Source organism: Geotrypetes seraphini, chromosome 8, assembly GCF_902459505.1.
Source record: "Geotrypetes seraphini chromosome 8, aGeoSer1.1, whole genome shotgun sequence".
In the NCBI taxonomy this organism is placed as follows: Eukaryota; Metazoa; Chordata; class Amphibia; order Gymnophiona; family Dermophiidae; genus Geotrypetes; species Geotrypetes seraphini.
Window position 1 is genome coordinate 102,753,550 of NC_047091.1, and position 15,296 is coordinate 102,768,845.

The 15,296-nt window shown below is 41.9% G+C and overlaps 1 protein-coding gene across 2 annotated transcripts in view; it reads right to left on the bottom strand.

Annotated features, from left to right (window-relative positions):
* Positions 1 to 15,296, bottom strand: part of LOC117365956 (cytokine receptor-like factor 1) — a 51,884-nt gene that overhangs the window by 28,149 nt on the left and 8,439 nt on the right. For both annotated transcript variants that reach the window (XM_033956932.1, XM_033956931.1), the window contains exon 2: positions 572 to 850. In XM_033956932.1, the coding sequence (XP_033812823.1) occupies positions 572 to 850 (279 nt within the window). The remainder of the gene's footprint in view (positions 1 to 571; positions 851 to 15,296) is intronic.

Consider the following 15,296-nt stretch of genomic DNA (forward strand, 5'->3'; position numbering starts at 1 on the left):
CTGCACAAGTCTTGGACACTTATGATTTTAAAGCGTTTGAGGCTTGTGCAGATAGAGACAGATTTGGGAGGTATGGGGCAGGGACAGGAAAAGAACTCATGGGGAAGGAATGGGAAAATGAGTTTTCCCGGAGACAGGGAAAAATTTGTCCCCATGTCATTCTCTATTCAGTATCTCAGAATTACAGCAGCCCTGGTACTACCACTCTTCATCCTCTCTCCTTAAGGTGTTTGACAATCAATCAACAGTGCAGAACAAAGGATTACTTCAACTCACCCTGGATAAGCTGAACTGGTCTTGGTTTCACCTTAATTCTAACGCCTGCATGGAAAAATGATCCCTGTGTCTCTTAGGGACAACAGAACTACATCTTCACCAGTGCATGAGAAGAGAGAAACCAGAAAAGGCTCAGTCTGGCCTGGGTGGTATGGAGTCATTTGATAACCCTTGGAGAAAAGATTATTCCTACACTTAATATAATTGTCTGGTGTCCTTAGATTGTTGGTTTGCTCTTAATTTAGAAACCTACAGTTAGCTCATGTTTTGCTAAACAAAAGAACATGAAACCTACATCCAACGTAGAGGCAGGAGCCAGCAAGTATGCGCCCATCTCTGCCATGGCACACCAAGTTATCTCCCGACTGCTGCTTGGATCCATTCAGGTTGGTGAGCGTCACGGCGAGGGTGGTGCCATTCAGGACCTTGGAAAACTCCCAGGGGAGCCGCCTGCCATTTAGGGTCCAGTACAGGTCCTCTGCTCGCAAAGCTAGCGCCGGGCTCACCGAACAGGTGGCAGTCAAAGAAGATCCTATCACTAGGGTGGGATCCTGTGGAACCACCACTGCAGGATCTGTGCAGTAAAATAAAGGAAAGAGGTATTACAAGGCAATCAGCTAATTAGATGCCTGCATTACCCTGCATGTGACACATGTATTTCCATAAGAGTGTCTTGCACTCAAAGTGATAGTGGTCATTTTTCCTGACAAAATATAGGGTGGGGGGTATATTTATCACACATTTTAATTTTGGCTCTTACAAGTCTAAGTTTGAAAATATTTTATAAGTTCCTGCTTAATCTGAGACATAATTATTATATCAATTTTATATTTATTTTATTTATTTATTTACAAAAATTCTCCCCCGCTTAAACCTAGGTGGTTTACAAAATACAATCATAAATATGGCATGTTTCAGTCTTTTATTCCCCAAATACTCTTGTTTGTCAGTCCCTGTTTTAAATTTTATACATTATCAAAATTTTATTAAACTTGAAACAAGACAAGTACATAATCAGACAGTACACCTCCAAAGTTCTTTTACAACATAATCACTCAGTTAGTGAAAGCTTCCATAAATAAGGTTGTTTCAAGTATCTTCTTAAATATTTGCATATCCATAAGTAATCTTAAGGATCCCTTCAAATTATTCCATAGAGATACTCCTGCTATCGAGATTACTTATGTCGTTGTGCTTTCATAGTGAACATGAAGGAATTCATTTGTACATAATCAAATCGTTCCCTCAATCCTTAAAGACCTGGACAGCTGACATAATTTAATCACCTGTGCCAAGTACCAGGGGATTTTCTGTTGAAATACTTGGAAACTAGTACAAGGGCTTTGAAAACGATGCGAAAATGCACAGGCAGCCAGTGAAGTTTTTCAACAGCGGCGAAACATGATCGAATTTGCTTCTGCCACATATCAAACTTGCCGCTGCATTTTGAATTGTTTTACATTGTCATGATGTTATACCCAAGTAAAGTGCATTACAATAATCCAACCTCAAAATAATCATAGTCTGTACCACTAACCGAAAGTCACAACCAGATAACATCGGTTTAACTCTACTAAGCAGATGTATTTGGTAGAATGTAGATTTAATTATTTGGTCTTTCATACTTAATGTTGCATCTAAAACCAAAGAAGAGACTGCAGAGATGATGTACAAAAATGCCAATCCTCTCTTCTACGAAACCGCGCCAGCGTTTTTAAGCACATAAAAACAACGCCTAATGGCCTGCGCTGCTCTCGATGCTCATATGACCTCAATGAGCGTCAGGAGCAATGCGGGCCATTCAGCATAGCTCTCTGCCCTAAAAAATGCTAGCGCGGTTTCATAGAAGAGGGGGCAAGCCTTTAATCAAAGTAAATAAAACATTTGTATCTAAAGAATGGTTCTCTTCAGGTTAGAAACCATTTTTAATATCCCTGGGGTTTTCTTTCTGTCTTAATTTGATTTGCTTTATCAGGCACTGTTTGTAAATAGCATGGATTTAAAACAAAATAAAATGGATGTGTTCCCATATTGAGAAACTTAAAAAAAGTAAAAATTTTGAGAGTGTGGCTAGACCCGAAATGGTCCATGTTTTGAACACTTCTTCCTCAGGGGTCCAAGATATTTGAAATCACACTTTTGAAGAACTGATACTACTTCATAAAAACTGTGATTTTGCTGAGCTGAAAGAAAAGTCTGATCCTAATCCTTCACAGTATAAAACTTAATGTTGCTTCTAGCCACACTCTCAAAATTTTTAATTTTTTTAAGTTTCTCAATATGGGAACACATCCATTTTATTTTGTTTTAAATCCATGCTATTTACAAACAGTGCCTGATAAAGCAAATCAAATTAAGACAGAAAGAAAACCCCAGGGATATTAAAAATTAACTAAAATGCCCAGAAAACTCAGCAAAACCAAACAAAATGAAAGAAAGCTCCCAGTGTGCATACCTCTGGATTTTAGAGTGTGGTGCTGTGACCTCTTATCTCTCCCAGAATCCATAAGGGCAGAACTATAAACTAAGTGCTCACTTATGAATCTGTTATGCACATAACTGTGTGAAATAATGAGATATTTGCTGTACCTGAATATAACTCACCTTGAGCTACAAACGAAAAAGGCATGAGTCAAAGCCAAATGAATGAATGAAATCAGTGAACTGCAAACTGTGTGCCGTGGTGAGATTCTGGGTGTGCCGCCAGGGACTGAAGGACACATGATGTATCCCGAGTGTCACTTCCAGCATCAGCGCTTCTCCGCCCCCTCATCGGTGTCAGGTCAAAAGCGCGCCGGGACAAAGGCGCGAGCAGACAATTGAGCACAGCGTGGAGGCGCGCGCCGAAGAAAATTACTGTTTTTAGGGCTCCGACGGGGGGGGGCTTGGGGGGGGAACCTCCCCCATTTTACTTAATACAAATCGCGCCGCGTTGTGGGGGCATTGTGGGGGGTTTGGGGGTTGTAACCCCCCAAATTTTACTGAAAACTTCACTTTTTCCCTGTTTTTAGGGAAAAAGTTAAGTTTACAGTAAAATGTGGGGGGTTACAACCCCCCAAACCCCCACAACGCTGGCGCGATTTGTAGTAAGTAAACTGGGGGTGCTCCCCAACAAAACCCCCCGTTGGAGCCCCTAAAAACAGTAATTTTCTTCGGCGCGTGCCTCCGTCTTGCGCTCAGTTGTCGGCGCGCGCCTTTGTCTTCCGCGTTGTTGTCTATGAACCGTCTCATCTTCCCTGAGCTCAGGGTCGTGTCTGGAGGGCCTCCGAGCATGCGCGGAAATCAAAGTGATGGCGTTGAGCGCGTGCACATGACATCATCACATCGACATCTGTTCATGCTCGGAGGCTCTGCAGACACGGCCCTAAGCTCAGGGAAAATGAGGCTTGTGTGGGGCAGGAGTGGAGCAGGGCTGGATTGTAGGTGTGCCACAGAAAAACATTTGCTCCGTTAGTGTGCAGGAGCAAAAAATAGTTTGCAGGACACTGAATTAAACTAAACTAAACTAAAACTTAGCTTTATACACCGGGTCATCAACCATAGGAAGCTCGACTCGGTTAACAATAATTAAAACAATGCTAAAATTGCAAAGAGATTAATTTTTAAAATGTTTAGCAAATAAAAAAGTTTTTAATGATTTGCAGAAGAGTTGGAAAGGACGAGGGCATCTCAAAGTTAAAGGGAGTTCATTCCATAATTGAGAAAATTTTAAAGCCAGAGACAGGCTGAAGTTCTTGATTCCGTTAATACCTTTCCTAGAAGGAAGGGAAAGTTTAAATTGTTGAATGCCTCTAGCATAGGAAAATCTATAAATGTTCCATAGCAGAGGAACAAGAGGAATAAAAATGCCATATAAAATTTTAAAAGTATTGTATACCATTTCAATTGAATCCTGAGATGAACCGGGAGCCAATGAAGGCTCAAAAGCAAAGGAGTCACATGGTTGAATTTGCATTTTCCATAAATCAACTTTGCAGTGGTATTCTGAATCAGTCCTTTGGAAACAGATTTTTGTGATGCCAAGATAAATAGCATTACAGTAATGTAGCCGAGATAGTATAATTGATTGGACCAGGACTGAAAGATGACGTTGATGAAAAAGAGATCTTTTTTTAAAAAAATAAAATCTTTATTCGTTTTAAAACTTACAAGCGTGACAGTGAGTTAAAACATTTTAACATTAAATAGAACACTTAATAATCAGCAATAATCCAAATCATATAACTTATCTCCCTCCCTCCCCACCCTTCCATAGCAAGTATAAAACATAAGTATCATATGATAAAATTTCCCCCCATATCATTCTTATATTGTTAAATAATAAACTAAAAATTACCCCCCTCCCCCAGTATTGAACTTGTAAATTTAAGGGAAAAATGGTATCTATTCAGTACAATATTTTGTTAACAGCTCCCATACATCTTGAAACTTCCTTAAAAACCCCTTCTGTGTAGATATTGCTCTTTCCATTTTATATATATGGCATAACGAGTTCCACCAAAAATTATAGTTCAGTTCAGTTCAGTTCTACTCCAGTTTTTCCAATTACATGTAATTTGTTGTATGGCGACTCCTTGGTTTTTCTGTTACATAGAGCATTATGGACCCCTGTTCGGTTACAAAAGTTAGATAGCTCTAAGTCTAATAGATGTTGGCATTGTCATCTTGAAGCAGGGACTTTAGATCATTTATTGTTCTATTGTCCATTTATTATGGCTTTTTGGAAATCAATTTGGGGGCCAAATTAATTGTTTATTAGAAAACCCGGTGGCATCGACCTATGATACTATATTATTTGGCATGTCAATAAGAGCAAAGAGTCAAATAATAACAAGCTTTTACTTATGATGAAAAAGAGATCTAACTTTCCTCAGCATTCGTAAACTGAAAAAGCATTTCTTAACCAAAGAATTTATTTGATCCTTAAAGATAAGAGAGGAGTCAAAAAGGATTCCCAAAATCTTAGAGGAGAACTCGATTTTCAGGGAGGCCACAGAATCCAGAAGTGCGGTGGAAGGAAGACAGTCCAGTTTTGGGCCTAACCACAAAAGTTTAGTTTTGGTTGCATTTAACTTCATCTGGACAGACATAGCCCAAGCTTAAAGTTTAGAAATACAGTGGTCTATTTTAAAAGCTAAATTAGTAATATTCGAATCAATCTCGATCAGTATAAAGATATCATCCGCATAGGTAAAAGGCGTTTCCCAAGCTGACAACTTATAAGTGTTCAAAGTAGTCATATAAAGATTGAACAAGATTGGGGAAAGCGGAGAGCCCTGGGGAATCCCACAAGGAGGCTGCCAGAAATTGGAAATATCACCTTCAATATTGACTGAATAAGAACGAGACTGTAGAAATTTAGAAAACCAATCAAGAACAACCAGATTAAATATTCACACACATGTATATATACATAGAAGCAGAGATGCCAGTATGCTGCCTAAATGCTACAAACACAGCTATTGTTAGAGAGTTAGGGTTTATATATTAATGGGGAGCAGCATAAGCCTCGGAGGTTCTTTCATACCTCCACCTAAGGATGGAAAAAAAGAGCATTTTCTTTTCTTTTAAATTCTTTATTAATTTTAAAAACCAAATGTTAAATGTTAAAAATTGAGACCGCCTTAATTTTCCTTTTTGGTGGGCAAGTTTATGTTTAGGCTACAGATATGAAAAGATGAATGCTGATATGTTGGGGCATAGCAATTTATTTAAATTGGTTTGGGGCCCGTTGACATCTTTTGTTCATTCAGTATAGTTGTCTTTTGTTTTAATTTTTGTTTATTTTTATACACATCCAGGATAGGGTGGGGGGATATTTGGTTTATTCTTTGATTAAATATGTTGGATGGGAGCGGAGGGATATTTTTCTTCGGCATTGTTATTGATTGAATGTAAGTGCTTATTTTGATTATTAATGTCTGTATAATTCCTGGCACTTTGCATAAGGTAGTGGTGATGATGCAGGGAGACTGGAGCCTGGGTGGATCTAAAGGTCTTTATTTGCAGTCAGATTCCGTGAATCTTGAAGACAAAATGGGTTATTTCCAGGAAGAGTCACCGGTAGTGAAGGACAACCCTGTAACATGAGTCAGCTGACTGGGAAAAGCATAGGGGCTGTGTGGGAGACTGCCTGACAGCTCAGCTCTGACAGGGCAGTGTGCGGTTTTCAGTCCAATGCACAATGAAAGGGTGGCTGCCTGGAAGCTGGCACAGTCAGAGATCCCGGAATGCAAGTGACTTGGGATAATGAACGTACTGAGTGATTATATGCTGATGACACCTCCTCTTAGTCCCTTCTAAACACAAGGGGGACTTGTTCCAACAATCTCTGTGCTGGCCTTACCAAGCATTCCCAGAAACTGGGTACTTTGGAAATGCCCCCACTAATTGATGAAAAGGGGGGACCACAGAAATCCCAAGAGGGTCTAATCACTGCCAGGAAACAAGGTTCTGAAAGAGGGAAGCAAAGTCAAATTGTTATTTGTGGACACATTAGGAGATTGAATTATTTGACACTCGGGCTAGCCTAACCATTAGGCAAGACTAGTTGGTTGCCTAGGGCGTTAGCTTCTGTAAGCCAGTAAACAGCAGCAGCAGTAAAAACAACAACAACCGATTGATTCTGACTAGAGAATGACACGGTGATAAAATTCATCACCGTTCCCGTCCCCGCGGATAACCGTGGGAAATAATCCCATGTCATTTTCTAGTGTCTAGTTCAAGCTCGGTCCTTCTACACCAGCATTCTTCAAAGCAAAGCTTGTGGATCAGTGTTTGTGGCCATTCATACTCTGATTCTTCCCTCTTTCCTTAAAGAATGACATGAAGATGGTTTCCCCGTGGTTATCCGCGGGGACGGGAACGGTGATGAATTTTGTCACCGTGTCATTCTCTAATTCTGACAGCCACACAACTCAAAGAAGCATCAGCATGACAATTTCCAAACACCCATTCACCGAGGTAAATGGCTTTTTGCCATTATTATAAACAGATACATAACCCAAAGTTTAATATTTAAAAGCCTGGCGTCTAAATGCATATTTCTACAGGGTTATTTCTGGGAGGGATGGCGTTGGATTGACTATGATTGTTAAGTTTAGTTATCAAAATCTTGGGCAAGGGGCAAGCTAGAGGCCAAAAAGCTGACAGTTTGCCTAGGGCACCCAATGCTCTTGAAGGGCCCTGTTTGCCACAGAGCATTTTCTGGCTATGGGCTCAATGCACTCCAGTGCCTAATAAGAACATAAGAATAGCCATACTGGGGCGTAGCGAGGGTGAGAGGAGCTCAGTGCGGTGACGCCCCTCACCAGCCCTCTTCTCTGCCCCCCACCCCATCCACTCCTTCCCCACCCCTCCTGCCAAGCACGCGCACCTTTCCCTTCCCCCGTACCTCATTAATGTTTACGGCATGAGCAGCAACTTCAACCTGCTGCTTGAGCCAGCATTGGCTCTTCCTTTAATGTCACTTCCAAGGCGCATGTCCAGGAAGTAACATCAGAGGAAGAGACGACGCTGGCACGAACAGCAGGCTGGGGTTGCTGCTTGCGCAGCGAATGTTAATGAGGTAAGAAGAAGGGACGCAGTGTGCGCATGTGGTAGTGGGGGGAGGGGTGAGAAGGAGCGGGGGGGAGGAGGCAGAGAGGAGGGCGGGTGCTGGTGCCACCATGAAGATGGCACCCGGGGAGGATCACACCACCCCCCTAACTACATCACTTGTTACCATGACTCCAGAAAAAGGAGTTCACACAATATACTAGGGAGATAATTTATAACTCTGTGATGATAGGGCCCAGATAGACCTTATGAAAGGTCATCACCACATGGGAGATGCAATGGATGTTGCTATTGCCAGTATGTTTTGGAAGTAGAATCAATAGAGATTCCCTTTAGTGGAGGTAAAAGATATTACCAATTGTGATTCCAGTGGTGTCGTCTATTGTATAATTTGGCCACACCATTAGAAAAATTAAAGTTCGTCTAACAGAACATTTAAGTAACATCTGTAAGAGTTGTCTGACGGCACCTCTGGTGTCACATTGGCTGGAAAAGGAACAACCCATTGATGCTCTCAGATATACGGTTCTTTTTCATGCTACACAATTTTCAGGAGATTTGTCTAAATTTTTATCCATCAAAGAACATAGGTTTATTTTCAAGGGGCAGACATTGTCCCCTCGGGGCTTAAATGTAGACATAGATTGGTTCCAGCTGTAGTTTAAAGTAGCCACTAAGTTCAGCTTTTCATTCAGATGACGCTATTTCCCGTGGTCTTTTAGAGAGAGATAGAAGGGTGGGGTAGTAGAATGCGCTTGAACCCAGCTCAGTCTTTTTTGCCCTCTAAGTTAGAAAACGCCGAGAGGTGACTGGTTAATAATTAACAATGAAAAAGTGATTCTTAAAGAAGTATGAGTTGATAACTGATTTAGTGAGTTAAGTATAAGGAGTACAGGACTATTATGCATGTTTTTGTGTTTGTATTTATTCAACAGTGATCCCTCCAGAAGAAGAGTGCGAAACTTTTTTACTCTATCACTTTTAGCTGCATTCACTTATGAGCACTAGCACTTACACGATTTGTAGTCTATGGCTGCTAAGTGCATAAAGAACAAGCCTCCCGCTTAACACACAAGCTACGTTTGTTTCAGTTATTATTATTACTTTTTTTGTTTTGATTTGATGTGAATAACAATGTGGTAAAAGCATGGAGGAACGGGACAGTAAAGGCAGTGATGGTCCCCAGAGGCAGCCATAGTTTAGTGACATCACTAAACAGTTTGGTTGTAGGGTCTGAGCACTTTACTTTTAATTTAATAATTATCTTTATTAGAGCTGTGATTAAGAGGGAAATCCAGAAAAAGGAGGACAGATTGAGACATCTGGGTTTTACTTCCAGTGACAGTATGGAGAGATATGGAGAGGTAGGCTATTCCAGAGGTTTGGTAAGAAATGGAACTAGGACAGTTTCCAGGCTGTCTGGAGTTAGAGGGAGTATTCTGATGGTGTATGTAGGCTTAAACCGCTTCGAACTTAGGGTATAGCGGTATATAAGAAATAAAATTATTATTATTATTATTTCATCTTGGGAACGTAGCGTTCTTTTTGGGGTATAAAGAGGAAGTTTGTCTGAGAAGTATTTGGGTGTCATGTTGTAGAGAGATTTATATGCCAACACTAGGCCTTTGAAAATGCAGTGTTATGGGCAGCCAGTGGGCTGATATCAATGCTTCGCATGTGAATCTGCAGTCTGCTCACAAAATTGAATGCCAAACTTTGAGGAACCTATACAGTAGAGAATGACATGGCCGCGAGTAACCTGCTGGAATGGGGAAAAAAATCAACTGGTTGCTGCAGGTACTTGGACAAGGCCATTCACCACCCCATGCAGCGGTGAATGGCCTTGTCCCCGCAGTAAAGGATCTGCCACAAGTTGCCTCCCTTCTGAGTCCTCTGGGTCAGCAGTTCCCCTCTCAATCGCATGTCCAGCATCTCACCTCACAATTGCAGTGCAACAGCAGCCACCCCCCCTCGTGAGTCCTCCAGCCTCCCCTCCCTCCCTATCACGGGTCGAACCCAATGCGTTCGCTGCAGGGGATTCCATTTATAAATAGGCCCCCCTCTGCCGAAGGCGACCAGGAAAGCTTCCCTCTGATGTCAGATCTGGGATCCCCAGATCAGCTGGGGATCCCAGTTACATCAATAGTCCTCCTTCCAGCTGGGCTTCTACTTCCTGCCTTCAGTGGCATTTGTTTGCAGGGACGAGTGCAGCGGCTCTTGCATGCTGCATGTGGATGACCCGGAAGCCATCTCTCCGGCATGCCTATGATTGACACAATGATGTAGCGTTGCTGGTAGTTCACTGCCCCTCCTATCCACCCATCCCTCTTTCCGTGGACTATTCTGTGTATGTGCCAATCGCTATCACCAGTGACTCGTCTTTTTTAAATTGTTATATTTATGGTTGCTACAGCGACCCATCAGATTTTACTGGCATTGTTAGAGAATCCAGCCCTCAATCCTTCTGATTTTCAGGAATTAAAGAATATATGAAGGAAGAAAGTTAATACGAGAACATTAACAAGCAAGAAAGTTTGTGCTAAAAGCATAGATTCTGGGCAATGCCTTAAGGAGATTAAATCATGTGGCATATTCTCATTATCAACTTTCAAAAAGTGATCTGCCACATGACCAATGTATGACATCACATTTTTATTTTGATTATTTAATTTTTAGTCCAACTGTCCATTAGATAAATTAACTTTTAGATGATCTGTATCTTTAGACCGACTGACCATTAGATGAACTATAAACTAAACTAAACCTTAAGTTTGTATACCACATCATCTCCATAAAGATAGAGCTCGACACAGTTTACAGGTAATTCAATAAATGAGGGAAGGACATAATAAGAAATTTGAGGTTATGAAGAGGATAGCTAGCTTTACATTTTAAATAGATAGCTTTACATTTTGGAGAAAAGCCAGGTTTTCAGAAGCTTTCGGAATAATTGGAATGAGCCTAGGTTTCGCAGCGGGGCAGGGAGGTTATTCCAAAGCTCTGTGAATTTGAAGAAAAGGGATTTCCCTAATTTACCTTCATACATGACACCTTTTAACGAGGGGAAAAATAGTTGGAGTATGTGGGCGGATCTGATAGTGTCAGGTCTCGAAGAATTCCAGGATAATAATAATAATAACTTTATTTTTCTATACCGCCATAATCTTGCGACTTCTAGGCGGTTCACAATGAAGAAAAGCTGTACAAACAGCGAATTACAGCTTTTCTTCATTGTGAACCGCCTAGAAGCTACAAGCTGTAGATAAGAGAACATTGAACGGTCTAGGATAGTGGGATTAGGGGAGGAAGAATGCCATATAGGATCTTGAAAATTAGGCAGGTACATTTAAAGTGAATTTAAACTATACCAAATCCCTCCCCTTCCTAGTCTGCGCTCTTAGTTCATGCTTGTAAAGTTCCAGTTCCATATCCAGTTAGTGGGAAATGTTTGGGATTTAACAAATAGCAACTGCTGCTCACCAGTTGGCACAAACAGACAGTGTGTGATTTCACATCTGCAGCCAGACACACACATGCAGTCATTCAAACAATTGACAGCACATGACGGAAAAATGCATACTGCTCCCCTATGTGCCTTCTTGGTTCCCCTGGCAATAGGTGACCTCCTGGATATTCCTGTGGCTAGCACAGTCACCTGTTAACTTAGTGACCCTGCTGTGGTTGCTACAGAATTGGCTTTTCCACTGAAACATATCTTCCCAGCTCGCACTGCTTGCTCAAAAAAAAAAAAAAAAATTCATATCAGGCAACTCCCTGAAATGTGTGCAATGAAGGCAGATATACCAGCACTTTCTACTACTACTGCTATTATTTTTATAGTGCTACCAGACACACGCAGCGCTGTACATTAAACACACAAGAGACGGTCCCTGCTCGAAAGAGCTTACAATCTAATTATGAAAGATACACTGGACAAAAAAAATGGTGATATGCTGCTCATGTAGAAAAATACAAAGGGAGAAGAGGCAGAGAGAGTAGGGGGCTACAGAGGGAATGACAAACAAATGTGGTGCTTTACAAATTGGTAGGGCTAAGACTTAAACCAGGAAAGCCAGGTTCAAATACCACTGATATTCCATGTGACCTTGGAAGAGTCACTTAACCCTCCTATTGCCTCAGGTACAAACTCAGCTTGTAAACCGTCTGGGGAGAGGAAAATGGCTGCTGTACCTGAATGGAGCTCAGCTTGACCTACTAATGAGAAAAGGTATAAGCAAAATCCAAATCTCCTTCCCTTCCACTTTATTTATTTTGTAAATTTATAGTTTGCTAATCCACAAGACTTGCTTTTAGCAGATTACAGTCTTGTAACATTTCATTCCTAGCAGGACAACGCAAGCATTTCCGGAAACTAAGTATCATCCAAAACACCACAGTATGACTAATCTTTAACCTGAAACAATTTGACCACTTAACTCCGTTCTGCCAAAAACTACATTGGCTGCCTGTCGAGGGAAGAGTTCTCTTCAATTTGGATGCCTCTTCTACCAAGCACTACCTACCTAACTGTTCAGTTCTTGTTCTCGTCCCCAAGCCACTCCACACGTTCCCAATCATTTATTACCTTCCCTTCAGTCAGAAAAGATTCATAAACCGACTCTTATCATATCAAGCCGCTTCCACGGATTCCGAACTGGGCCAAATGGTTAGAATATCAACCTCTATTAAAAAACTATCTGTCCTCGAAATTCTTGTAGCAAATTGAAATGAAGCTATTGTTAAATTGTCAATGCCAATGTCCTATCTATTGTAGCTCACTGACAATGGTCATGCAATATATAGATAAAAATTTATATTATTTATTTATTTATTCGATTTTTTTAGCCCGTCCTCCCAAGAGCCCAGAACGGGTTACAATGAATATATGTTATGTTATGATCAGTGGTGTACCTAGGGTATGTGACACCCGGGGGTCAATAGTTTTTTTAACACCACCCCAAATAAAAAGTATTTTTAGTAATTTTATTTAGTTATTTAGTTTTATATCCAGTCCTCCCCAGAGAGCTCAGAAAAGGTTATATTCGGGGTGTTACAATATAACATTACATAGGGTTACAACCGCACCAACTCCCTGCCTGCACTATGGTGTAAACAAAGAGGATTTTTCCTCTCTTTTTTTTAGGTCCTAGCTCATGCTTTCTGTTTAACACCCCTCTGGCAGGATACACATTTCAAATCTGACATACTGTAATCACAAAACAGAAAATAATAATTATTTTTCTACCTTTTGTTGTCTGGTCATTTTATTTTTCAAGCTCCGGCAGTGCCTGAAGGGCCTTGAGCATGCTTGGATGTGTCTGATGTCATCTGCGCATGCTCAGGGGACTAAAACGCACCAGACAATCATGCATGGACAAAAATGCTAACACAAATGCATACAGGATGTCAGTGCGGCGGATTAAAAGGTAACTGTAAAGTGCTCCGATGGTGTGTGTGTGTGGGGGGGAGGAACCCTCCACTTTACTTGGAAGTATTGCTGCTGCTGTGGGAATGGGTGGGGGAATGGGTGGGGGAAAACCCCCCCAACTTACAGAGGAAACTGTAATTTTTCACTAAAACACTGGGAAAAATTACATTTTCCTCTCTAATGGGGGGGGAAGAAAATGTAATTTTTCCCAGTGTTTTAGTGAAAAATTACAGTTTCCTCTGTAAGTTGGGAGGGGTTTTCCCCCACCCATTCCCACAGCAGCAGCAGCAATACTTCCAACTCCCCTCAAACCCCCCCCCCAATGGCACAACGGCAGGGCCAACACTTCTAAGTAAAATTGGGGAGGGGGGGTTCTCCCCCCACACACCCTCGGAGCAGTTTAAAGTTACTTTTTAATCTGGCACACTGACGTCCTGCGCGCATCTGTCTTAGCGTTTTTGTCCTCGTGCGATTGTCCCGCGAGCTTTCATCTATGAACCTGCTCAGGGGCCCTCCAGATGCGGCCAGAGCTTTGTTGGGGCTTCCCATAACCCAGACAAACAGCCAGGTTTTGGAAAGTCTACCCGGGAACCCAGACAGCCCTCTAAAAAGAGGACATGTCCGGGTTTTCCCGGCTGTCTGGTAACCCTATATATAGGTCACCCAAACTGGGGTGCCCAATACAGGTGCAAGCGCAAATTCATTAGTAAAGAGGCATCAACAATCAATAACTGGACATAATTAGCAAGAATTTGGATTTGCACACACATCTGCCTCAGTTGCTATTCTAGTACATCTGTGCCCAAATTTCATAGCACACAACTCAAAAGAGGCGAGGCTACGGGAGGAGTAGGGGTAAATCAGAGGGTACTCTTAGAAGTTAGGTGTGATTTTATTGAATAATGTCATACCTGAGCCTACGTTGGGCATTGATATTATGCCAGGTTTCAGCAGGCGTAAATCCAGCACCCAGTGTTAGACACAAGATCCATGCTAAGTGCACCCATGGCTGAATACTAATTTAATATGGCTCTTTTTGGTACCTGTGGTACATGCTCACATGATTGAGAAAGCGTGCATACTCTTTCCAAATAGCATGCACTATTACTGGCAAATGAAATTAGTTTTTTTTCCAAGGATATAACCAGACACCCAATTTTGGGTGGGCCTGGACCCAAGTCAGGTGGGCAGATCTCTCCCTATCTCACCCAGGTGATCCACTACCTACCTTGGCACTCCAGTGTCTGAAGCCCACTGCTGCGTATCTTTTAGAGATTCAATCTTTGCCAGCAGCAAGCATCGTGACTGATGCCGCCCCTTGTACAGCTCTTCTTTTCATATACTCCACCTATGCAGAAACAGGAAGTTGCATCAGAAGGAAGACTGTGGGGCCAGCATGAGCAGCGTGTATCAGTCACGCTGCTTGCTCGCAGCAAAAATTGGCTCTCTAAAAGGTAGGCAGCAGGAGAGATGCCAGGAATTGTTAGCTGGTGGGGCTTGGAGATCCTCACCAGGTACATGTGCTGCTACTGGGTGGGCCTGGGCCCACCAGTGGCTACACCACAGCTCTTTTCTGTTTCTTAATGACATGCAATGAGCTGTCCTAACTTTGCAGGGTTAGCTATGCGAGTCCTAGCACCGAACATTGCCAGCACCCACATAATTGCCAACTCCTTCCCAATACCACCCCCTGTATCGTCCCTGCCCACTGTTTGTTGTGGCCAGTCAGTGCTGATATTCAGTGGCACTGACCAGTTAAGTGCCACTGAATATCAGTAGCTGAGCAGCTCTAAGTGATTTAAGCAGGCTAGACCTTGTCCTGTCCGCTTAAATCACTTTGAAAATCAGCTGGATTGCACTTTGGCCTCCATATTTGCCCTTTCCTGTGTGCTGATGGTCCAAATTCAAGCATCACCCCCTATATATATTTCAGTCTTCTCCAAGACTCTAGAACTTTGCATGATCAAGGGCAAAGAGTTTAAGAATGACAGGAGATGCAATGTTGCTTTTGTTCTGTATAGGATAGTTATGGCAT